This window comes from Varanus komodoensis, unplaced genomic scaffold (genome assembly GCF_004798865.1).
Source record: "Varanus komodoensis strain SLA01 unplaced genomic scaffold, ASM479886v1 scaffold9, whole genome shotgun sequence".
NCBI lineage: Eukaryota > Metazoa > Chordata > Lepidosauria > Squamata > Varanidae > Varanus > Varanus komodoensis.
Genome location: NW_025336598.1, coordinates 20,822,953 through 20,849,301, shown reverse-complemented (window position 1 = coordinate 20,849,301; position 26,349 = coordinate 20,822,953). Strand labels below are relative to the sequence as shown.

General features: G+C 40.2%; 1 protein-coding gene across 4 annotated transcripts in view; it reads left to right on the top strand.

Annotated features, from left to right (window-relative positions):
- ATP8A1 (ATPase phospholipid transporting 8A1) overlaps positions 1 to 26,349 on the top strand; it is a 99,878-nt gene that overhangs the window by 42,738 nt on the left and 30,791 nt on the right. For all 4 annotated transcript variants that reach the window (XM_044417876.1, XM_044417875.1, XM_044417877.1 and 1 more), the window contains 12 exons: positions 749 to 837; positions 1,737 to 1,781; positions 2,393 to 2,465; positions 5,299 to 5,404; positions 6,737 to 6,819; positions 6,938 to 6,987; positions 9,660 to 9,729; positions 12,447 to 12,531; positions 14,159 to 14,298; positions 15,048 to 15,186; positions 18,442 to 18,506; positions 25,882 to 26,054. In XM_044417876.1, the coding sequence (XP_044273811.1) occupies positions 749 to 837; positions 1,737 to 1,781; positions 2,393 to 2,465; positions 5,299 to 5,404; positions 6,737 to 6,819; positions 6,938 to 6,987; positions 9,660 to 9,729; positions 12,447 to 12,531; positions 14,159 to 14,298; positions 15,048 to 15,186; positions 18,442 to 18,506; positions 25,882 to 26,054 (1,118 nt within the window). The remainder of the gene's footprint in view (positions 1 to 748; positions 838 to 1,736; positions 1,782 to 2,392; positions 2,466 to 5,298; positions 5,405 to 6,736; positions 6,820 to 6,937; positions 6,988 to 9,659; positions 9,730 to 12,446; positions 12,532 to 14,158; positions 14,299 to 15,047; positions 15,187 to 18,441; positions 18,507 to 25,881; positions 26,055 to 26,349) is intronic.

Sequence of the window (26,349 nt, the reverse complement as noted above, 5' to 3'; positions counted from 1 at the left end):
TTTACTTTTTTGGCCTATTTTATTTTGAAATTTAGATTTAGAAATCTTCTTTGAAGGCAGTAGCATAAAAATGAAGTGTAAACTTGTAATTACAAACAATAATACTGCTACTATTTGAAATTGTACAAGCAAAATGAAAATGTGTCATTACAAATGTACTTAGTATATTTTTAAGTATAGAGAAGTTAATTTCAAAAATAAAATAAATATACAGTAATTATTTGAAAACTGATAGATACATGAGCAGGAAAGACAGTACATGGCAATACTCCTAAACATGTAGCAAATGGAAGTGCACCCTCCCCCCACATCTACCCAAGACACTTGATCTGCCTCTGGAGGAGGAGGTGAAGGAAAGTGTGTTAGGGGGAAAGTGTGTGTCCACCTGCCCCCAAGAAACTGAAAAATGTGCCTGCTGCCCAAAAGGTAATGCCTATTGCTGGTGTAGTATGCTTTGAATTGGGTGCACATAGGCCCCTATAGAAAGTAACAGCACCTGTAGAACAGTCCACAGCAGTGGAAATGAGACAGGAGAGTTGTGTTAGCCTAACAGTAAAGGGGACATACTACAGAAGAAACATCAAGTCTAGCCAGAAGTGAAATGATTTTCTTGCTGAGGTTGTTTAAACATGTGACAATCCTAATTTATACAATTTGCTGAAATATATTTTATCAGTGCAAAAATATTCAGATAATACTAATGTATGCTTAATGAAAACTAAATTTATGGGCTTTAACATTTGTTTAGGTCAAATACATCTTTTCTGACAAAACTGGTACCCTGACCTGCAATGTAATGCAATTTAAGAAGTGTACTATTGCAGGAATAGCTTATGGGTAAGTTTTTTAAAAAATAATTGTTGGGCTTATACTCTTTCTTCGTGAAAGGTGCTTTTATAATACATTTAGGACTTCAATAAAATCAGGATTTTAATCATGAATTCACTTTGGAACATATCTTTAGTAATTAAACCCTAAATGCAGTTAAAAGGACCAAAAACCTATGATACTTATTTTATATTGTTAACTTATTTTATATTGTTAATTTATATTATTTCAATTGATTTGTGCTGTGAGCTGCCCCGAGGCTTCAGCGAATGGGGTGGCATAGAAATTTTCTAAATAAATAAATAAATATAGGAGTTCAGTGAAATGTATTGCAAAGTATGGATGGGTTCACATAATTCAGCAAACCACAGTGTGGAACAAGCCATGAGTGTGGCTTGTTTGCTTTAGACCCCATGCTCAACAGACAGGCACATTGTGAGTCATTCCTCTCACCACCATGGTCCTCCTGCAGGTATCATGGGTTAGGCCACAGGAGTATCACAGTTCCCCCCCCCCCCCCCGGCTGCAGTCACTGTGAGCATGTTTTGTGTTCGTCATAGCTTTTTTAAAACTGTTTTTCTGAGGTTGCAAAAGGTAAGTCCTCTATCCTAATGAGGGCATCCATAGGGTAGTCCTCTTTTTACACGAACAAAATACAAACCCAGTGTGGTATGGCGGTTAAGAACACAGGACTGGGGCTCAGGTGGTTTGAGTTCTAGTCCCTTTTTACCCATGGAGCCACCTGAGTGGATTTGGGCCAGTCACAGATTTTGCTTGTGGGGATAAGATTGAGAGCAGCAGGAGGAGAATGATGTTGTAAAGAAAGAAGGAGGGGTTATAAATCTAATAAATACTAACTTTCTTAGCTATATTCCTGCATTTCTTTACCTCCTTTGCTTTTCATACAGCCATTCTCCTGAATCAGAGGATTATGGCTATTCTGCAGATGATTGGTAAGAACTAACCTTCTTGTAGCGTTCCTTGTTTAACACTCATATTATCTATTGCTATTATTAACTATGGAACTACTTTTGAAATTGCATAGTGACATTGATATATGATGCCTACAAAGGAGTTCCCAGAAACTCCAAATATAGTGTCAAAGTTTGTAAGTAACACATGTGTTTTCCTGTTGTGCTTTCAGCGGTTGTTTTGTGATGGTTATTCACACATAAAAATCATGAATTGATATTGCAATCATAAAATAATAGGTGTTAACTAACAATTAATTGCACAATTGCCTCTGGTTTTATTATGCCTGGTTTTTTTCATGTAAAATACCTATCCTGAACCTACTTTAGTATATTTTTTGTGTGCAAGTAGGTTGAACATATATAAATAAGGGCTCAAATGAAGAATTAAAATTGCAGAAAGCCTTCATAAATATGGAATGCAGTCTTATATAGTAATTCTAACATGACATAATTATAAATTATGACCTCATTATAATATATGGACCAGGAGAACTATTGTCACATAAATATCATGTTAGATAAATATTGAGATAAATTATTAGATACATATTACATTGTTGCACTTTCATTTTTTATTTATTTCTTTTTAGGCAGAGTTCTGAAGCCAAAGAGGATAAAATGTTTAGTGATCCATCTTTACTGGAAAATCTCCAAAACAAACATGTAAGATACAGAAATAAATATGTAAATGTTATGAGAAGAAGAAAGGAAGCTTTCAGTAAAATAAAAGGAATGCACCACATGTAGAAACAAACGTACATCCCAATTGCATGTACATGGAATAAATCCCCATTAATTTAAATAATATTTACTTTTACATAAGGACTTAAATGAAAATTGTAGAAAACACATGTAATAAAACCCTCACAGCTAATTTTGTTGCAGAAGCATGTGCATTTGGGAGAGGAGCTCCCTCCCTGCTCCTCCTAACATGCCACTGGTAGCCAGCAGTGGTGGATGGTAGAACAGCTGAAGAGCAGAGTTTCTGTGCAAAACTGATCAGAAGAAAAGGAATTAAACACCATACTTCATAGTCATTTCTTGACCCTAAGGAACATGAGTTGCATGTTCTTCTGGTCATAGAAAAAACAAAGAATCCGACATAGATTTATACCTCCATTTCTTCATGTCTTCAGAATGCTGGGAATAAAAGTGGAATGTGTATTTTCATGTATTGTTTTTCAAATAGGTATCAATTTTGAAAATCTTGTATTATTGAATACTGTTAGAAATCTTGTTGCCTCCATATATTGCAATATACTGTGGAATTAGAATAATGTTTTAATACAGTATAATAGTTAGAGAAGATGATCTTGCACATTGAGCACTATTGCCTAGAGAAATGCAGTGAACAGGGACTTTTTCACCTTGATTGTATTTTAAGGTACATGGGTCCTCAAACTACGGCCCACGGGCCAGATCCAGCCCACCATGCCCATTTAACCAACCCACCTCAGAGGCTTTGGACTTGTCACACCCGCTGCCACCAGCTTTCAACTGGCTCCCTGTTGAAAAAAGTTTGAGGACCCCCTGGTTTATTATTTCAATTTTATTATTACATTTAATGTACAGTACCTAACAGAAACATTTCACCTTCCTTTGACTTTTCCCCATTTTGTTGTGGTAGAACCTGGAATAGAAGTGGATTTAATTGACATTGTTACCATTGGATGTACACAAAATACTCAACATTGTGAAGGTGCAAAATAAGTTTTCTTGTGACAAAAGTTAAAAACAGACTGTTACTTGTTGGTTGCATGATCATTCCTCCGTTTTGCTGTGACATGCTTCATTAAGCTAAGGTGCAAGTTGCTACCTCCAAAGGCAGTATAAATGATGAATGGAATCCACCTGTGTGCAATCGCAGTGCCACATGATCTCAGACTAAACGTATGTGTTTCTGGGAGGTCCCAGAGTTTGTTGAATAGTATCTACGCAAAGAGCGTTGTGAAAACCAGTAAGTCATCAAAAGTGCTTTGGGATGAAGTTGTGCAGAAGCACCAGTCAGATTATGAAAATATATCCCAAACAATGAACATTCCTTGGGGCACTGTTAAATCCATTATTATAAAATAGATGATGGCCTAGCTTTGACTGAAATGTCCATTCACCAAAACTCAGTCACTGTGTAAGGAGGGCATCAGTCAGAGAAGTAACCAAGATGCCAGTTGAAGGGGTTGGAGAGATCTGCAACTGAAATGGGAGAAACTGTGCATGGGACAATGATTACTTGGGCACCCCATAAAACTAGACCTTATGGAAGAGTATTATTAACAATTACATTTCTATACTGCCTGTTGCTAAAGCTCTCTGGATGGCTTAAAACATGGTGCAAAAATAATAAAATACAATAGATAAAAACAACAAGAATTAAAAACTAATTCAAAATAATGTGAAACATTAAAACTATAAAAACACAAAAAGACAAGGCAAGAGTAAAAGGTACCTGGCTAATTGCGTCAGTCCCCTGAAGAGAGCTGTCTTGACCTGGCACCAGAAAGATGGCAAATTTGGCGCGAAGTGGGCCACAGCAGGAAGGTTATTCCAAAGATGAGGGGCCACCACCAAAAAGGCTCTCCCCTTAGCTTCCACCGTCTGAGCAACTTAAGGGGTTGGCACATGGAGGAAGGCCCCAGAGGCTGTATATAGTGTCTGGGTATATCGGGGTTGGGAGAGGTGGTCCCAAACCATGTAGGGCTTTATAGGTTAAGACTAGCACCTTGAATTGGGACCAGAAGCATACAGGCAGCCAATGCAGGTGGGCCAGAACTGGTCTTACATGCTTGGACCTCCTGGTCCCAGTTAATAATCTGGTTGCCACATTCTGCACCACCTGCTCTAAACCATCTTCAGGGGATATCCAGAATGTCTTACAATGGCCCAGTCAAAGCCCTGAGCAAAATCTAATTACAAATCTATAGCCAGACTTGAAAGCTGTTGTTCACCCATGATCCCCATCCATTCTGACAGAGCTGAAGTAGTTTTGCCAGGAAGAGTGGGCAAATATTGCAGGATCCAGATGCACAATACTAATAAAGACTTAGCAACAAGACTTGCAACTGTCATTGCTACCAAAGCAACATATCCCAAGTACTGACTCAGGGGAGTGAATACTTATGCAATGAACAAGTGCCAGTCTTATTTACCCAGCTCTTTGGCCACAATAAAAACACTTTCACCTTCACAGTGTTGAGAATTGTGTGTACATCAAATTGTTTTCAGTTCCAGGTTGTAACAACAAATGCAGAAAAATCAAAGGAGAGTGTGTACACTTCTGCAAGCTGTCATATCTTCTTCCTCTTCTGCGTTTCATGAGCTGCCAATTACCTGGCATGGCCTTCTAGGATTGCCTAACTATAAAACCGGTTATATGTCTAATAAAAGATAATATTTTAATGTAATAATTAATTTTGTTGTTACTTTCACTTAGTCATATATATGTAAAATATTTAATTTAGAAATAAAGGATAATTTGTTCTACTCTTTTTTATTTTAGCCAACTGCACCTATAATTTGTGAGTTTTTAACCATGATGGCAGTGTGCCATACAGCAGTTCCAGAAAGAGAGGATGATAAGTTAATTTATCAAGCAGCATCTCCAGGTAGGAGTTAAGAATTTGTTGGTATTGCTTTAAATTAATTATTAATTACTAAACCATTGCATTCCTGTTGAAAATACTGACTGAACCTGTTCATATGACACACTAGCCCACTGTGTCATAGCTTAATTTACCCACAGGAGCTGGTCTTCTGGGTTGCATAACCATGCCCACCTCTTTTGCAATGATTTATCATGTTATGTGAACCCAGGCAACGGGGTTCATTTGAGACTTGGACAACCCTCAAATAACCCACGGCTGCCTTGAAGTCATTAGAGGCTTGTTTAATTCTCAAACGGCCCCTGCTGCCTGGGTTTGCAAGATGTGACAAGCCTTGGGAGGCTAGGCACCTGCAGGCCATGGGTTTCTGTCACAACCCAACAGTTCCTGTGGGTAAGTTGATCTGTGGTAGCCTGTTACGTTATGTGAATATGCCCACTATTAGTGTAGTTTGAAGGCCTTTTTTCTATAGTATTTTCAAGATTTTTAAAGAAGTGCTATATACAAGTTAATTTGTAATGACTTTACCGGTCATAGTTTTGGGAGTGAATAAAAGAGAGCAACACTTGAATTGATCATATTGCAAATGTTGTAGATACAGGACAGTGTTACAACAATGGCATGCAGGACACTGTCCCCTGAACACTGATGGCTCATGTGATTACACAGAGATCATTCTTTCTTGTCATAAATAAGCAAGCCTACAGTAAAGGAGAGATTTTACATGCAATCTCACTTGAATAGAACAAGATAGATAGCAAAGTATTTGTATCTATTTACCCAACAGATTTTCTCTGTAGAAGTCTGTTACAGATAGAGGTTCCTATCCAACATTCCTCCCTTTCACCCTATGTGTGCACAATGTGCCCATCTCCTGGGAGATGTGAAGCAAAGCATCAAAATCAGTTCATATGATCCCCCAGCCTCATGAGGAAATACTTTTCTTTATTGCTGTAACAGAATTTCCTTTTAAGTAAATAATTAAGAGTAAAAGGAAAACTAAGTAATTTAAGTAGGAAGAGGCTACAAAAAACCATGAATGTTAATTATAAGCACATTTGTTTGTGGAAAGAAAAAGAAAAAAGAAAAAGCACAATGGAGAAAGATGGGAGGGTTACAAGTTGAAGATGATATTAAACATCTCCCGCAACTTTCCAGTAAAATTCCCTGCATAAGACAGATGATTACACAATAAAAGCTTCATTTATAAGCTTGCTTGATGTTTGCAAATTTGCTGCTTCCTGTTACTTCCAGAGAGTATATAAAAGTATTAAAATTCTTGGTTTTAACATTTCCCTCAGTTTGCCATTGAAATAACAGAATGTTTTGTTACAGATGAAGGCGCATTGGTTAGAGCAGCCAAACATCTTCAGTTTGTTTTCACTGGAAGAACACCAGACTCTGTAATTATAGAATCAGTAAGTACATCTAAAATGTAATAGGTTAGTCGTTATTACTAGTAGTTTACTATAAATAAAAAATACAATTGAAAAACATTTAAAAATAATATATTAAACAATATCTCATTTTTTCTAGCTTGGACAGGAAGAAAGATACGAATTGCTAAATGTGCTAGAATTTACAAGGTAATTAAAACATGAATTTAATGTAAACCTTGAAAATAACTGTTATTTCCTTTGTAAGCTAGAACAAGTCTGAACACTATGAGTCATACTTTCTATGCTTGATAAATTACTGGGTCAGCCCCTCCCCTTGCTACCACCTGCACTATTCCAGCGGGTAACCCAACTCGTGGAGCACTTTTTCAGGGGAATGCAGGAGGAAAGAGTTACCAGGGGAAATCTCTTGTCATCACTTGAATGGAATTCTCTTTGCAAGAACTTTTGTTGAAGAGTGCAAAGTCTAAAAAATACTTAAAAACAAATGTTAAAAATGTTTGGTTTGCTTTCTCTTTAGAAAAGAATGGCATACATGCTCTTACAACATCTTCAAATAGAGCATTTTTGTTAACATATTGTAAACATTGATGTTACATAGTGGGGGAGGGGGGAATCACTTTCTTCTTCATGCTGTCTGTGCATCACACATATGGGCTATGTACCTGAAGGTGTTATAGAAACAGTGAGTCAGAAGTGGACTCCTGGGCCATCTAGTCTGACCCTCAGCTCCAAGCAACTCTACTCATGACAGGCCTACCATGTGCATGTCCAGCCTATCCTTAAACACCCTCGCCAATGAGGCTTCAACCATCTCCCCTGGAAGCCAGTTCCATACCCTAGAGGTCCTAACCATCACAAGAAGATTTCATAGCTGACGATGTTTGGATAGAAAAGCCCTCTACCACCCTGGTGTTCAATATGTATGAGGAAAGTTCTTGCCTGTTCCCTCAGTTCTTCAACTGCGCTCTTTGGTGGCTTGGGAAGTTCTCTTTCTCTTTGTGTGCTCAAGCATTTTCTTCTCTTCTGTTTTTTCTCAAAAGAACTTTTCCTACATACTCATTTCATTTTTTATCCATTCTAGTTTTCCAACCATTAGCAGTCAATCATTCTTCAAAATGAAGTAACAAAGCCCCTTTGTCTGTCTTCTCTGTCTATCTCCATACCCACTATTTTCCTTCTGTTTTTTCTACTTTCATTCTTACTTTCCCAAATGGCATCTAAGGCACCTCTTTGAAAGTTTGTAAGATGTGGCAGCAAATCCCCACTGACTGATGGACACTTGGTTTGTTTGTTTTGCCTGGGCTAAGCACATACTGTTGATGAATGCCTTCACTGCCAGACCTTCACAAAACAAACCTGAAAGCATAGGGTGGATAGCCTTCATGCAGAACTTAGGAATAAAGTGCTTTGCATGGTAGATGCCAACAAACCACCAGAACTGAACTCCTCTTCCACTTCTAATGCTCTGTCCTCACCTTAGTCTATGCCTCATGCTGCTAGCTATGGCTCTAACTGTGGGTCAGTCCATGCCGCCAGCATTAAGGAGATCTTTGAAGTTATCAAAGGCAAAGTATTTATTTATTTATTTAAAACTTTTGTATACTGTCCCATCACTGATGTCTCAGGACTTCCTTTTACCTTTTTCTTCCCTTTCCTGCTGATCATGGAGGTTTGTTAGTTTACTATGGACTACATCATAACATCCTGGTTCAGTTGCCTGCTGAAAAACCAACTGAATCATCATTCAGCTCCTGTCAAAACCAGACCTAATCTTTTGGGACTGGGGGATAGTTCTGCATACAGACATTGGCAAACTTTGCCTTACAGCTTGGAGGATCCTTCCCTAGATCATGGAATTCCACCTTTCTAGAAGGATTTCAGGAAATAGTGAATGCAGCTTTGAAACCCCCTACCAAGAAGTCTTACGCTGTAAGGTAGAAAACTTTTCCTGCTTTCACATCAGGGGAGGGCTTCAATCCACATGTAATACATGGTTGAACAAGTCCTCCTATTCCTGAACACACTTTTTCAACTGGCCTAAAATCATGGTCCCTTTGTGTCTACCTGGCAGCAAACTCATTCTTCCATGAACCTATCCAGGCTGCATTGGTTTTATCACACCTGTTAAGTGGGTTATTCCTGTGAGAACTAAAGAATGTCACTCTACCAACTCATTCTTTAACAACAAACTGGAGCCTTTCTGTTGTCCTGCAAACCCTTACAAGAAAACCATTTGAACCCATGGTGAGAGTCAACCTCTGTCTGCTGTTCTAGAAGGTTTCTGGTGGCAATTACATCAGTCTGACACTCCAGTGAATATTTCTTTTTCTACACTACCCCATAGCGGAAGCTCTCTGGGTGGTTGAATTATGTAATCTATGGATGGATCCTCCCCCGCCCGCCCCCCCACATTCCTTGTCTTCCACATCTGCTGCACCCAGATCCTTTTCAAAGTTTTATCTCCTTTTAATTTGAATCAGGATATTATTTTATTAGCTTTTTTTGTACCCCCCTCCAATCCAACAGGGTCTACTTATGCTGGACGTACATAGAGTGCTGGCATTTGAATCCTTGCATCCCTCCCAAAAACTTTTATCTGCAACAGTGCAGGCACAGAGCCCATACGTGTGAATACATGGATGACCAGTCAAAGAATGACAGTTACAGATAAGCAACCTGCCTTTTATGCTTTAGAGAACACTTTTTTTCCTGACTTGCCTTCTCTGATCAACATTCCTTTTAAGAAAAGCTGGATCCTTGTTCATGTTTTATCTTATGGAGGCTTATTTTGAAAGGGGTTATATCCCATCGTACTAAGTCACTTGATGCCTGTTTGAAATAGAATACCTCTCTTTTAGTGCCAGGAAAAGAATGTCTGTGATTGTCCGTACACCTACAGGAAAATTAAGACTATACTGCAAAGGGGCTGTAAGTAGTTTTTATTTAAATTATAAATTTGTGTGCATACTACATATCAATGATAAGTTTTGAAGCAATATGGTAGAAATGGACCCAATACATATGAACAGTTTACCAAGTGGTAATGTTCTGTTACTTTGTTTTTTCTTGACTGTCTATAGTAAGGAAAATGTGATGTTGTTTTCCTGCCATACATTTCAGTGTGTGATAAAATAAGAATGACTTATCACATGTTAAGATTTCTGTGCATTTATAATGTGGTAAAATGATTGTTTGTATTATTAATCCATGGTAGATGGCTTGCTGGGGCCAATTTACACAGTTGTCTGCTCTACTGTGACTTGCCCTGTCATCTGAAGCTGGGCACCATGGCTTGTTTGCCAGGGAAACAACTTCAATAACTCATGGGAGATTGATGGTTGCACAGTGTAGCCTAAGCAAGCCACTATTGCTTGTTTGTCCTATGATGATTGTGTGAACTATGTCACTGGGTGGAGAGTGTTTCTCTAAGATATACTGTATCGTGGTTAGAGTTTTCTTTTAATTAACAGCTTGATCTTACGTGCTTTCTCAAAGATTTAGGCTTAATATTTCAAATGTCTTATTTTTTCACTTTTCATTTTATTATTTTTGAAAGATGTAAGTATTTGCAAGGCTTTTTAAACTTTGATCTTTGGCAACCTTCATATAGGAACACATTTTAATATACAGTGGTGCCTTGGGTCACGAGCAAAAATTTCATGAAAGTTTTGACTTGGGTCACGAACTCCACTTTGGGTGGCGACCAAGATCACAGTCATCCCCCCACCCCTGAGTGGGGAGATGGCCACGATCGCAGTCATGTTCATGCAGGGAACACGTGTGATCACGGCTGTGCTGTGCTGCGCCCATCTTTCCTGCAGGAGCGCACCCGTGATCACGCACGTCTTACCTGCACGAATGCAACTGCGATCCTGGCCATCTCCCCACTCGGGGGTGGGGAGATGGCCGCGATTGTGCTGGTTGGGGCGGGAGAGATGGCCAAGTTTGCGCTCATCTTTCCTGCAGGAGCGCACCCATGCCAGGGTTTCTTTGAAAAGCATCACCCCAACATAAATGTAACGAACAGAGTGTTGAATCTGATGAACAATAACATGGTCTCTTATTTCTGGAGGGTTATGCAGGACAGGAAAAAACAAGTGATTATAGACATATTTTTCACCAAAATTGACCCTGCAGCTAAGAGACAAAGAGAGGAAACCCCTGAAAGAGATCTCCCCAATGTCCTTATGGAGGGGGACTCTCCCTCAAAACAATAATCTCCCCCCCACCTAGGTTAGTGTTTTCCACTGTACTGTACAGTACTTTGTTACTTTGTTGTTCTTTGTCACTTTGTTTCAAAATTTCTGATTAAAAAAAATAGTTACAGAACGGATTAACCTTATTTACATTGGACCTTATGGGGAAATTTGACTTGCGTCACAACCAGAATCGTGGAATGGATTAAGTTTGTGAGCCAAGGTACCACTGTATAGATAAAAATTCTAACAGTTATATTTGCAGATTAAGTAAACTATCCTGGACAGAAACTGAGGGGAACTGGAAGGCAAAATATTACTTCAGTCCATGATAGTAACCATTAGATTACAGTATATATATGAGTTTTTAAAATATAAGCCACATCTCTAATTTATTAATACTATTATGTATTGTGAGACACTGAGGCTGGATATGGGTGTGTGTGTGTGTGATTAGAAATCTCATAAGAAATCAATCACAGCAGTGTGCAAACAAAGGCTTCCCTATTGAACATACTTGGGCCAAAGACCAGGATAGATACAGCCTGCTGCAAGCAAGTAAATTAAGGCTGTGTTTTTCCTGATCGCAAAACAGCATTCATTACTGTCTCCTCTCCTACTTCTGCACAGAAACTTACCAAAAGACAGCGATACTCTGTATACCAGGGATGCTGAAAGAAAAGTAGGCCACTTCAAGATCCTCAGTGTGCAGAGCACCTTCTCTTGCCAAGAAATAGGATGGGATTATGTTTTAGTATCACAGGAAAAAGAAAATATTCTGTATTACAGTGACACTAAGAAATATGCTTCTGGGGTCCACCTTCGCAACATCATCAGCATTTAGAGCACCTTCTTTCACCAGGAACACTGGATCTTATTTCCCCAGCCCAGTTCTAGAAGAAGACTACAGCCTACACATCCAGACTGCTATAAAGGGAATGCCCTGGTCTTCTTTGTCAGTGTTGCCATCACATGGAGCAGCTCCAAACAAGGGATTTGTGACAAAAATGCAATAGGTTTAAGCTTTGTCTATGCTAGTAGCAGTCTAAGTATGTTCATGGGCTGAATTGTCCCTCAGTACAATGTACCTATTTGAAGAGGAACAATCCACTGACACACCCACACCAATACTAGAATAGCACATATAGTTGTAAACATAACCAGTACAGTTGCCTTAATTATACTTGAAGGCAAACAAAACTGCTATTATATACCAGAGTTCTAAAAACACCTTCTTTTCTCTCCTTACTGCCCTGTCCCTGACATTTGTTTATACTGAACCTTTTGTTGAAAAGCAATATAGAAATGCTCTCAATATGTACATCAAAATCAATTACAATACTTTTCTCCAAATTAGATATCAAGTTCTTACACTTCTTACTTTCTTTTAGTTGTTTTCAGTGCTTATACAAAAGAGATCTAGTTTCAGTATGTTGTATGTCATTATAGGACACAGTGATTTATGATCGCCTGGCTGAAAATTCAAGATACAAGGAAATCACCTTGAAACATTTAGAGTTGTTTGCTACTGAAGGTTAGTATACTCATCTATAATAAAAAGGTAAAGGTTTCCCCATGACATTAAAGTCCAGTCATGTATGACTCTTGGGGGCAGTGCTCATCTCCATTTCCTAGAGGGAGGCCAGCGTTTGACAACAGACAGATTCCATGGTCTGTGGCGGGCATGTCTAAACACCGAAGTGCATGGAACGCTGTTACCTGCCCACCGAAGTGGTACCTTTTTATCTACTTGCATTTGCATGCTTTCGAACTGCAAAGTTGCCAAGAACTGGGACAGAGTACTGGAGCTCACCCCATCTGCGGATTTGAACTGTTGACCTTTCAGTCAACCATGCAAATAAAACCCCTGAGATAATAGTTATACTGTGAATGTGTACCAGGTGGTAGTTACTATAAAAAAATACTCCACTCAATTTCTTTGTTACAGTTAGTACACTCTGGTGTGGCAGTTCTTCCTTCTTCCTGACAATTCAATTGATAGAATGTCAACACTTAATCAGGTTCTTCAGGAAGTGCACCATATGCCCATGAATGAAAAGCGTTCACACTTTTTGTTAAGAATTTGGAGTAATTTAATATTATTTCATCTGCCAGCTGAACACTCTGAAGAAGCTTTTTAGTCTGGGAAGAAGATGGAAGTTTCACTGAAAGTTAACCTCATACCCAATAAAACTAATGGCAAAGCATCTGCCTTTTAAACTCTGTTCCAGCATAAATCTTTGCTAGCTTAGTTTTAAGGGTACTGTTTTGTTATGCTCCCATCCCCTGGGTCCCACCAGCTTCACTATGGAAAACACCCCAGGAATACCTAATTGCTCTGTTAATCGTCACGATATCTGAACCTGACACCCTGCATTCTTGAGGAAGAAACAGCACAGAGTTTTAATCAATTTATTGTTGGGTTGTATCTTAAACTCTGGGTTGTTTCTCCCTCAACAATCCAGAGTGCCCAGTTTGGATAACATGACATTCCTGAGTTGTTTTGCAAAGTGGAAGTAGTTGAGCAGTCAGGAGACAACATGCTCACACAATGCAGTCATAACACATGATTTAAATAACCAAGGGAGCTGTGGAGTGTGAACTGGATCTAGATATCTCAGCCTCTCTGGACATCAACTTGTTTCTTTGCTTGTTTTATAGCAGGGGTCCTCAAACATTTCCACCAGGGGGCCAGTTGAAAACTGCCGGTGCTGAGTGTGGGCTGGAAAGGTGGTGCCGGCAGTGTGCGCAGGCTGGAGCGGGGGTGGGGTGCATGGCGAGGCAGGGTGAGGCCAGGCAGGGCACAGGCGGGGGTGGGTACACACCACAAGGCGGATGCACGAGGCAGTGGCTTGCTCGCTTGGAGATTGTTTTCTCCAAGTGAGCAAACCACTGCCTCCCCGCATGCACGGCAAGATGGGGGCACACGTGCGGTGGGTCCAAATGGGCATGGTGGGCCAGAGAAATGGGCACAGTGGTGTAGTTTGAGGACCCATGTTTTATAGATTCTGAAAACATTTAATTGTTCAAATCCTATTGCAAACACTGATGAAAACATGTTATTTGTTTTAGGTGCTATATGGTGCTAATCCATAACGGTGCTAATCCATAACGGTAAACAGATGGACAATTTACTGAATATTCTGTGACTATTTTTTCAGGATTGAGAACACTTTGTTTTGCGGTTGCTGAGATTACAGAAAATGACTATTATGAATGGCTAAATGTCTATCAAAGAGCTGCAGTATCTGTACAAAACAGAACACTAAAACTTGAAGAAAGTTATGAATTAATTGAAAAAGTAGGTGACGTATGTTGTTTGAATATCTTCTTTTTCTGTCACAAATTTTTCACTAAAGTTTATGCAGATAATATGTAGACTTTTAATTTACCATCATACTTTGAAATTGATTAAATGCTTTTTAAAGAGAGACAGGTCAGTTTAGGTGTAGTACTCTAATTTGGTTAACATAGCCAAAGTATTGTTTTATAACAAACACAGAGAGAGAGAGATTAAAATGATAAGCTTAACACCCTGGTTCTCTGTGTGTTTGTTTTGATCTTCAGCTACACAACTACTATAAGCTGGGTAGCTAGCCCTGAAGCAAGCCTGTGCCCTTCCCCAGCCTGGGCCAACACTTTCCAGTTTCCTTGCCCATGTCTTCATCTTAAAAAATGTAACTACTGGTCATGGGCCCTAAGAGCTGTGGTTACCTAAGTGACAGAAAGGAAAATGAGCTCTCGCTCTCTCTGCATGACTAATTCCAGGAATGCTAACAAGAGCAGAAATATTCAGTTGATTACCACATGTTCCTGCTACATATATAAAAATAAATTCAAGAGGGAAAAAATGGGGTAATGGAGATTAATTTTTCTAAATCATGCTTACAAGACAGCCAGCTTTATTCAAAACACAAGCTTAAAAATAAATGCCACTGGAATATATATAACATACTTGTAAGTAAAAGTTTGTTTAATACAAAGTTTATTTGCTATATTTGAGGGGGTTTTTTCCAGAAAAGGTAACACTCTGATATGCTCTTTTCAAAGAATCTTCAATTACTTGGAGCTACAGCCATAGAAGATAAGTTACAAGATCAAGTGCCTGAAACAATAGAAACTCTAATGAAAGCAGATATCAAAATTTGGATCCTTACTGGAGATAAACAAGAGACTGCTATTAACATTGGTAATATGTTTATCTTAAATCTGTATGCAATATTTTTTATTTTAAATATGTAAATACTTGTAAAAAAGTTAAACATTTGTTGCTTTATAAGAACAAATCAGTACTACTTTAGATACATCATTTTTAGTTAAATTTCTCCCAAGTTGCAAGGAGATACAGTTCTTTTTCATGGTTCCTGTGTATCATACATAGGATCTCTGCACATTTGGAGCAGGTTTTGGGGAAGTTTTATGGCTAATATTTATTCATCAAGAACCCCTCTCCTGAGTCTTGGTACCCACCAAATTCTAAATTCTTCTTCAACTGCCATAGTAGATTCATTGGGAACTTCTTCCTCTGCTCTTCCATAGCTATCTCTCCTGTTTTTTACCTTTTCCCCCTGCAATCCTTACCAATTTCTTCTTCCCTCAAAAAGAGTCAATAATATATTCATCCCATTTCTATCTCCTTTCCTCCTCTGACCTCTCAACGCTCTGAATTTCTTTCCCTATCTCTGCTCATTTTCTCTTGTCTCTTCCTGCTCCACAATGGCAGTTGCAGCTCCATTTAGGAAATGCACCTACTGTCACAGAAAGCTGCCGCCAACAGACAGCCATTTCTTAAGCCTCTTCTGCTTGGGAGGGAGCCATGTGTTGTAAGCCTGCCATTATTGCCAGGCCGTCACTAAGCAGGTGAGGAAACAGGGTTGACCAGCTCTGAATTGTAGGGTAGAGCTATACATGGGGCTGGCTTCCCAAAACCTGCCAAATGCACCTTAACCTCAGAGGTCCCAGTGTCTTCATCAAACCCACCTGTCATGACTGCACAGCCCACCTCAGATCCCCCCTCCCAAATTCCAGACCACTCCATGAAGACCTCCAGCGTGAGTAAACTTGCCAAGAGAGAGAGCAGCAAAGATGGCAGGCATGGTAAGATCTGGGACTCATCATTCCCAGTACCAGAGTGTGCTCCACCATTTGCCTCGGGATTGAGGTGTCACTGATCCCATACAATTCCGTCAGCCAGGCCTGACCATAGTGGACACTGGTAACACTACTCCCCTCAGACTTGAACCCAATGGGTCACTATGTCCAGCTCACAGAAGGGAGTATGACTCCTGGGACTACCATGAGGACCGCAGGCTACCTTAGGACTCTCAATACCTCAAAAAAGCCTACCCAAGCCTAACCTGCCTGGACTGAGACCACATGTGCAAGGAGATGTCTTGGGCATCACACTTCCCAGGACAATTTCTCATTGATGCTCACTCCAGCCCACAGGCCCCTCATTCATCAATCCTGAATATATGCCTTTTAGGAATGGACAACATAGAAAAACTTTAAATAAATAAATACTGCATGGCAGCATTTCTGCTCCTGAACAGGGTTAGACCCAAGCTTAGTGGGGAACACTTTCCCACAGACCTGGTCAGGGACACTGCATTACCTCTTCCCCCCATTCCCTGTAGTCACAAAGGTCCTAATAAAGATCCACCAGAACTGAAATGACTGTACCCTCATCACCCCACGGTGACCCAGACAGCCTTAGTTCCCCACCTTCTAGTACTGTCCAACAAAACATTCATTCACCTCTCACATGAACCCAACATCTTGGAAACAAGGAGCCATCCCCTATCCAGTGGTCTGTGCACACTGCCTCATAACCTGGAGAACAGGTTCTAGCTCTGAGCATGCCTGACCTGGAGAACAGGCATGGAGGACATGTGCCTTATACAGGAGGCTGCCCTGAAACCCTCCACTTCTCAGACTTCGTAGTGCAACCTGGGTTTGAGCCATTCAACTTCCCCATACAGCAAATCCTCCCTATTCCAACAAGGACTCAAGGTGGCATCCATCTGTATCTATTCAGCTACTATTGTATCATTCTACTCTCCAATCTAGGGTCACTCCATCATCTCTTACCCCTCACCCCTCCATTCCTCTGGGCCCTCAAGAGTTTCACCTTACCAATCTGGCCCTGCACACTGACCTCAAGCTTCTCTGTCATACTCCAGGCCCTCATTAGAAAGCCTTTTGAACCCATGGCTACAGTGGACCTGTACCTGCTCTCCTGAGAACCCGCCTTCTTAGTGGCGATCACATTGGTCCACCACTCAAATGACCTTGCTGCTCTGCAGGTGGGCCCACTGTAGCTCATCTTTCACAAGGACAAAGCAGTGCTCCTCGCAAAACCCTCCTTCCTCTCCATGGGTGGTCTCTGCCTTCCACCTCAACAAAGACATCATCCTGCTGGCCTTCTTTGCCACACTATTGGGCCTAATAGAGATAATGCTACGCTCCCTCAATGTCCGAAGGGCCCTAACATTCTACAGGTCCAGAACTTAGCCCTTCCAATGCTGTCTGTGCTAGACTTTCTGTGCTATGACAGCAAAAAGAAAGGGCCTCCCGGTATCCTTGCAATGTGTGGTACCAATATGGGCCCACTTAATATGAGCATTGGTGACCTCCATGGCACTCTACACCTGTATACCTTTGTGCAACCACTTGGTCAAACCCATTGACCTTCATGAAATACTACCACCTCAATGTTCATACTAGAACAGACTGTGCGTTTGCTGGAGCAGTCCTATCATCAATCCTTCAGTAGCATTATCACCTGCATCCTTGAGATAAGCTCACCATTTGCCAGGAAGCGTGAGGCAGAGAGACCACAAAGAATAAGGTTGCTTACCTGTAACTGTCTCAAGGAGCAACAGTTACAGTTAAGCAACCTTACTTCGTCATATCTGAGAAAGCTAGGGTGCCAAGCCTGACCATCTTAATCAGCCTACTACCCTTGTGGAAAAGAATGGCCAGAGGCAAGGAAATGGCCTGGGGGAAAAAATGCTGAAATTAATTTTAGTTAATCGAACAGAGGAAGTTTTCTACAGTTGTTCAAATATGCAGTATTAAATAAATAGCTGAAACTAAAATTTCAATGGCTAAAGCAGCCCTGATATAAAGAATGATGTATTCACAACTGAAACATTTATCAATGGTAAGAATATTAAAAGCTTTTAGTTCTTTTTATTTTTCTGCTGCACATTTGGATGGTCACAGAAAATACTTTTTATTGGATTAATAACTTACAGGGCTTTCTAGGAGATTGTATATACCCATATTTCCAGTTTCACTGCATATATTGTAGTGTCAACATATCAATTTTCCTGCCTGTATTAGTGTCTGTCATGTCACAACTTGCTTCATATCGTCATATGTTATAGTTTGATATTGAATAATCTGAATTCCAAATCATATCTTTTTTTTTTTCTGACAGGCCACTCATGTAAACTCTTGAGAAAGAATATGGGGCTTCTTGTCATAAATGAAGGATCTCTTGATGTAAGTGTATTCTGAAATTTAATGTCTGTAAATGATAATTTACAATGCATAGCTCTCTGGAAAACCGTTTATATTAACATAGATAATTTATTCATATTCAAATTGTCAGGAAACATATCACTGAAATACATTTTTATCATTGAGCCAAAATACATTTATGAAAATTATGCATCAGACAGTGTTAATCAGTAAACTAGAGCTAGGCTAAATATTATTATGTTTAGCTGGGCTAAGTGAGCAGACCAGTTACCAATTCTCTGGTCTTCCTGCCATCTATGAGGGTGGAGTCAGAATCTTTACTAAAAGGAGCGGGAGGAGGGGAAGTTTCAGGATCTTTACATGGGTCAATGCTTCTCCCACAACTCTAGTAGAAGTCTTCCTTGATTTATACAGGTTTCATTTTGAGTTTGATTAAGGGAGGGAAAGAGGGATGCAACATGGCCATGACATCTGGCAACAAAATAAAAACAATTTGGTTACCACTATCTAGCCAGTAGCCCTAGCAGGAGACCAGACATTTCTCACTAGACAGCATCCAGAGCTATCAAAAGAACAGTAAGTATAGTTTCATATAGTTCCCTGGTGGAACTATAATACAAGAAGCAAGGACCCAAACATTACTACAGTCATAATCATCCCCATCCCCCCAATAAATTTGACCCCACTCAAAAGATGAAAAGATCAATGAACAATTTCAATAATGTATTGAAATTAGTACTTATTCATAATGTATTCATTTTTTTCTCACGTACTTATAATTAGTTCACAAGAGTATGAGTTAGCAAATTTAATGTCACCTCTTTTATTGGAGTATACTTACCTTCTGTAACCTCCTGTGGAGCTGGTCTACACTATCAGGAAGCATAGCTATCACAGATCCACCTTTCCTTAGTAACATTTAATATAAAAAAGTGAGCCTACCTATACCAGTATTGCTTGCTGTTGTTACAACTGCTTTCAAAAAATGCTGAGCACAAGGTTGTTGTGTTATATAAATATTTTAGATTCTCCTAGCAGGAGAAAGGTGAGAACCATACATCCACGTAACTTCTAGTCAGGCCCTGACTCATTCACTAACACTTCAGATGCTTCCTAATATGCAATTAAATGTGGCTGAATATTTATATGCCCACAAGAGGGCACTCCTGAGTTATAGAATAATGCAAATACACAAATAAGCAATTATAAGAATAATAAATACAAATAATAGCATATTTTTAAAACTAGTGCAGTAAACTTTACAAATTAAAGAACTGATATCATGTGGTAGCTAAGAATGTGAACTACGGATTAAATCAAACATAAGCCTTAGAATAGACATGCTGAAATGAATGTCATAACTAGCTTAACTCCTGCTCAATTCAATGGATATATCTTAAGTAGGACTTGTCACCCTATGAGTCCATCCAAAGCTCACCTCAACTACACCCTTTTTAAATGTTCTAGATGAGTCATTATTCAGTCAACTTTGCTCCCTCTTCCCATCTAGAATATGGAAATAATGGCCTACCTGACAATGCTGTTGTAAGGATTACAGAGATGATGCATAGAAAGCCCACTGAACACTTGAAATACAGTTAGATAAAAATTTAAAGGATGGGGAAAGGCAGGCACAGTTAAGATGTAGAAACTCTGAATTTGTGTAATGATTGGCATGTCATCATTCATAATAGCATGGTGTCTTTGACAAATGACTGCCTTGGTTTGGGCCCTGTTACAGTGAAATTACATAATGACAGAAAAGAATTTAATCCTCATTTGAGAATTGAAAGCTTAAGAAGATGCTAGTATTGAAAATTAATTTTCATAATTCCTGGCCCCATACTATTTATAATCAAAATGGCAAATGTCATATAGCTGAGGGAAGAAGCAATAGAAGTACAATGAATATTAGGCAGGGCTTTTTTTGTCATAGAACACACCAGAACAGCATTTCCGGCACTTTTTTTTGACGGATTTTTCCAAGTGATTGTGAATCACCCTGTTGGGCGTAGCAGATCTGCGGCAGAAATCATTAACATAGTGCCTGCAGGCTGTTTGTGTGTCCGCGCTGATTGTCGATGCGGCTTGGGACCAGTCGTGTGGTCGCGCGCTGACTCAGCCGGCAGCAACCATTGTGTAAAAGTGTGACCCCAAGACGTGAGTTCTAGTACCTTTTTTTTTTTTTACAAAAAAAGCACTGATATTTGTCAAACCCAGTTGACAAATAAGATCTGATATGGCAAAGTCTAGGAAATTAGAGATGGTATTAAGGATAAAACACACTGAAAGAAAAACATGGCTATCTTCTGTTAACAGAGTTAAATTCTCTTTTTTGTTTGTCATTGTTATTTTTTAATGGCAACTCCAAATAGTATTTTGCTTAAATATACACACATTCCTATGTCCCATTAGAAACAAAAGCTTTGGCATTGCTTTAGGTTCAAAAATTGGAATGCTGGGGACAAAACAATACATGATAAATGTCATGTGTACCTAAAGCCTTAAAAAGAAGTGTATAATCTGGACATAGAAAACATTAAGCATGTCTTAAATGAAAAATTAAAAATGAGGAATTTTTTAGCATCTACTGTTCTTGCCCATGGTCTCCATGAATCACATGTATGAGCTCTGTGCCTGCATGGCACCGTATGCTGGGAATATTCAATAACTAGAGCATTTTGATGGAAACCCTCCTCTCATCCTAGTGTTCATAGAAAAGGGAGGAACTTCTGTCATTTTCCTCACTTGCTCTTCAACAAGCTTCAGTGCCCTGGGAAGTTCTTTTTCTCTTTTTCACTGTTTTGTTTTCCTTTACCTGCTTTTTTAAATATTTCTTAGCATATTTCTCTCTTACGCCCATTTTTTCTCAGATCCCTCATGAACTCTTCCTTAAGAGCTCACTTTCTGACCTTCCTGAAAAACATCTAGACCAAAAAAGAAAAGAAAGCCTTTTCATATTCTCTCTCTAATCTACCTTCTCATTTTTTCCCTCTTTTCTCCTTCCTCAATTCTCCAATGACATCAAAAGCACCATTCTGCAAATGTATGCAGTGTAGAAATAAGCTGCTCCCAACTGCTGGTGTACTATGCCTGGGTGAAGGGCACATGATGGACCAATGCCCCAATTGCTGGGCATCTAAGAAACTCATAAGCATCAATCAGATTCTCTCCTCATGGAGCTTTGGCAGAAAGCCCTCTGCATGATTGACACCATGGGTATGCCTGAGCTATCTTGCCCACCTGTGGTAGCTTCCACTACTTTGCAGAGGTCCATACCTTCAGCCACTGCCCCATCTGTGGCTCCGTGGCTCCATTGCTGCCTCTGATTCCAAGGAAGTCAGCAAAACTTAAGAAGGCAAAAAAGTTGGCCAGGTGGTTCAAAGAAGTGAGAACAAAGACCTCCTTTGTTCCAGCTGACAAGGTAATGCTGGATGGACTTTTGGCTAGTACTGAACACCTCATAACTGACCATGCAGGACGTCATCATATTGGCACCAAGGCTTGAATCTGTCTTGGACTCACTGTTGGAGGGGGAGATCCGACACACTCCATCCTTCTTGTGCCCCTTCACCAGCCATGGTTTCGAGGGCACCAACTGTACTATCTACAGCCCACCAAAGTCACTTGGTACCAGTAGCCACAATGAAAGCCCTTATTTCCCAATCTTAGACTGAGACAGAAGGTCAGTCTCAGCAGCTCCACAACCTATTGGGGTTTCTTCAACACATGAGGCTGCTACTGCTACTATTGTTATGGATCAGTGTACTGTCCCAGTGTCTTTGGGTGGTGAGGGCATTTTGCTGAGCAGCTACAATTGCATCAACCACCATCTCTTTGGATTTTAAGGACCATCTTTCTCTGGACATGCCTGCCAGGCAACTGATTACCTCAGAAACTTGGGTGCTATGAATCATCTGGAAGGATTACAGAATGGAATTCAATGCCCTTCATCCCATCAGTACCAAGAATGTAAGATCCCCTCCTCCACCTCTGATCCCTCTCTCCATGTCTCCTATCAGAGAAGGTAGCTGAGTAGATTACACTGCATAGGTTCTTCTCATGCTGTTTTATGGTACTCAAGTGGGATGGAGGGCTTTGACCGCTCCTGGACCTGAGGGAATTTAATTATTTTGTCTTGCCTAGAAAGTTCCAGATTGTTACTCTCCAAGGCATTCTACCTCTACTCCAACAGGAGGACTGTTTTGCATCCATTGATCTCAAGAAGGCCTTTTTCAATAGCACCATACTACAGATATTTTCTCCATTTTCAAGTTGGGAGAGAGATATTCCAGTTTTTAGATTTACCCATGGACTTTTGACTGCCCCCAGTGTTTTTAATGAAATATATGTCCATCATATATGTTTACCTACATCTACAGGGGTCCCAGGTATAGCTGTACCTGGATGTCTGATTGTTGATGGCCTCAACCAGATCAGAATTGCTTCAGACATTCCACACCACATGTACATTGTTGGGTAGACTGGGTCTTTGCCTGAATGTTGAAAAGTCTGTTCTCTCCCCTTCTCAGTCTATTCTCTTCCCTTCTCAGTCTATTCTCTTCATTGGAGCATGCATAGACTCCACCAAGCAGCAAAAGGACTCAGAGCAGCAGGATTGGTCAAGTTGGCCTCCAAGCACCACCAACAGCATGAAGCATCAGTCCTCCAGATTCAACAGTCTCTCAGACTCATGGTGTTGACTGTCTTGGTAGTTCTCCTGGCCAGGCTCTGGTCACAATCACTTCAGCTGTGCTTTGTCCATAGCTTCGATCCCATGGTCATCCACCCACGAAAATGACTACAGATGCCTACGACAGTCTGTTCCAGCCTCACCTGGTAGACCCAGTATGTCAGGCTTTCCAAGGAAATGCTGTTTCTCAGTTCCAAGTCATCATTTATGGTTATGACAGATGCCTCCTTGTTCGGATAGGGAGCCTTGAATTGAATTCTGGCCAAGAAGCAGCCTTGATACCAATGACCAGGAAATATTATTCAGCATAGTGGAAGACTTTTTCCTTCTTTGCCAACAACGAAGGTTTTGATCCCAAGAGCTGTACAATCAAACAAATCCTGTTTCAGTGCAAATTGAAGGCATTGTTTGTCAGAATTTACCTAGTGGCTATTTCCCCCTTCCATGACATGATCCAGGGTTTACTAGCTTATTCACATCCAACAAGTAGGCACTTCCTGAAGGGACTAAAGAGCATTCTTCCACCTACGCTGACATGATCTTGAAGCTTGTTGGCTGTCTTGCAAACTCTGAAGAGGAAACCATTTGAACCCCCGGTGACAATCTTCATCTTTTGTTGTGGAAGGTGGCGTTCCTGGTGGTGATTACATCTACCTAACCCTCCAGCAAACTCTGTGCACTGCAGATAGATTTTCCATGCCTTGTCTTCCACGGTATTGTTCTATCCAGATCCTTCCTTCCTCCAAAATATTGGATCCTCCTTTCATTTGAACTAACAGAGTATTTTGCCAGCCTTTTTTCCATCTCCATCTAGCCCAGTGGCTTCTATGCTGCATAGAGCGCTGATATTCTATCATGCTAGGACAGAAACCTTTAGTCAGATGCCCCCAACTCCCAACTTTTAGTTTCTTATGCAGGCAAAGCAAAGGTGCAGCCCCTTTCACCATGAAGACTTTTAGACTGAGTGGTACAAACAATTTCATCAGCCCATGAACTGTTGGGACTGCAACTCCCAGTGCAGCCAGCCAAAAGTGCACCTAACTTAAGCAATGGCAATTTTGACAGCATTGCATGCATGTATCCCTCTACCACAGCTGTGTAAAACAGCAACCTGGTTGATACCATGCACCTTCACCAAGCACTTGACATTCAATTCTCGACTGATTGCACATTTTGGAAATAGCCCTCTTACCAATACTCTAATGGTGACACCAACCCACCATGCAAAAATGGGTAAGCTTGCCAGTTGTCCATATGTGTGATGCACAGAGGCCATGAAAAGAAAGCCAGGTTGCTTTCCTGTAACTGTCATTCTTCAAGTGGTCATCTGTGCATTCACACAACCCACTCACCTACCCCACAGGGTGTCCTGAACAACTCAGCAGTCTGTGCTTATGTGTCTGTCAGTACCCTTTACTGTACCGCTTCACTGAATGTGAGGTTACACCACCGAGCCTTTCCTCAATCCCAAGGCCACCAAGTGGTCTCATTTGGAACTGAGGGAAATGGTGAGAGTTCCTTCCTTTTATATGGATGCCAGGGTGCAGGAGGGGTTTCCACCAAAATGCTCATAACTACTGAATCTTCCTGACAACAGGTTCCACACAGGCACAGAGTCCATATGCGTGAATGCAGTTGACCACACAGGTAAGCAACCTGCCTTTATTAACCAGCATGAATTAATTTACAGTGGTACCTTGGCTCACAAACTTAATCCATTCTAGGACTCTGGTCATGACCCAAATTGGTTGTGAGCCAAGTCAAATTTCCCCATAAGGTCAATGTAAATAAGGTTAATCCGTTCTGCAACTATTTTTTTACTCACAAAAATTTGAAGCAAAGTGACAAAGAACAACAAAGATCGTGGCCATCTCAACCTTCCCCCCCACCCCAGCAATCATGCAGAGGGTGGGGGGAGACGGGTGCGATCATGGGCGCGCTGGGGGGGAGATGGGCGCAGGCACACTTGGGCAGAGAACATGGGAACAATCGTGGCCATCTCCCCCCCCAGCACAAACACAGCCATCTCCCCCTCAGCACGACCACGATCACACCCGTGCAGGGAAGGCGGGCGTGCTCATGATTGTCACCTGATGCAGAGGTTGCAACCTGCAGCAATTTTTTTATCAAAATTCTGTTCTGTTCTGATTTGGTTGTGAACCGAGGTGTTTGTGAGCTGAGGTACTATTGTACTCTTAATGTTACAGTCCTGTTGCTAGCTGAGAGCAAGTATATCTAAACTATATGGCATGCTTCTTCAGTAGGAATGTATTAGATTCCATTCCAATAGTGCAGTCCTATACATATTCACTTAGAAGGAAGTCAGTTGTGTTCACTGGAACTTAAGTTCAAGAAAATGGGTATGAAATTACAACATAAAGGTTTAATTCTATGCAAGTTTAACAGAAAAAAGGCATGCAAGCCCCAGCTTTGACTATTCTTTTCTTAATGCATTGTTTCTAAAAGGTTTTTTAAAATTAACTTTTTCCAAAATATACTTAATTTTTATGTTCTAAGGTAATCACAATTATTGTTTTTTAAAATGTTTCATAATATTGTTTAAATTGTGTTTTAACTGCTGTAATAGCTATGCTAATAAGGCAGGATAGAAAACTCCTAAATAAATATGTGCACATCAGAAGAAGTATAAAACTATTCAACAGAACTGAAGTAATGTTTATTTTTGGTGGTGATACCTTACAGGCAACACGAGAGACATTAAGCCATCATTGCAGCACCCTAGGAGATGCTTTGAGGAAAGAAAATGATTTTGCTCTTATTATCGATGGCAAAACACTGAAGTATGCCTTGACTTTTGGTGTAAGGCAATATTTTCTGGATTTGGCTCTGTCATGTAAAGCTGTTATTTGTTGCAGGTAATGCTTTGTCTTCTTCAGTACAAAATACTCATAAACAGCTGCACTCACAAACAGCTGCAACTTTTTAAAAATTCCCATATGTATGTGGATTTGTATGATAGTAAGGAATATGCATGAAATGTATATACCAGGGCGGGAGGGGAGGGGATGAAAAGTTCTTGGCCTAACCCATTTTTTTTTTGTATCTTTTTTGTTTTTGTTTGTTTTTGTGTTGCTTGTTCTGTATTTATTTATTTGCTTTATATCAAAGAAAAACAAAGCATTCCCAAGATATAAACAACTGTGGCTTAAG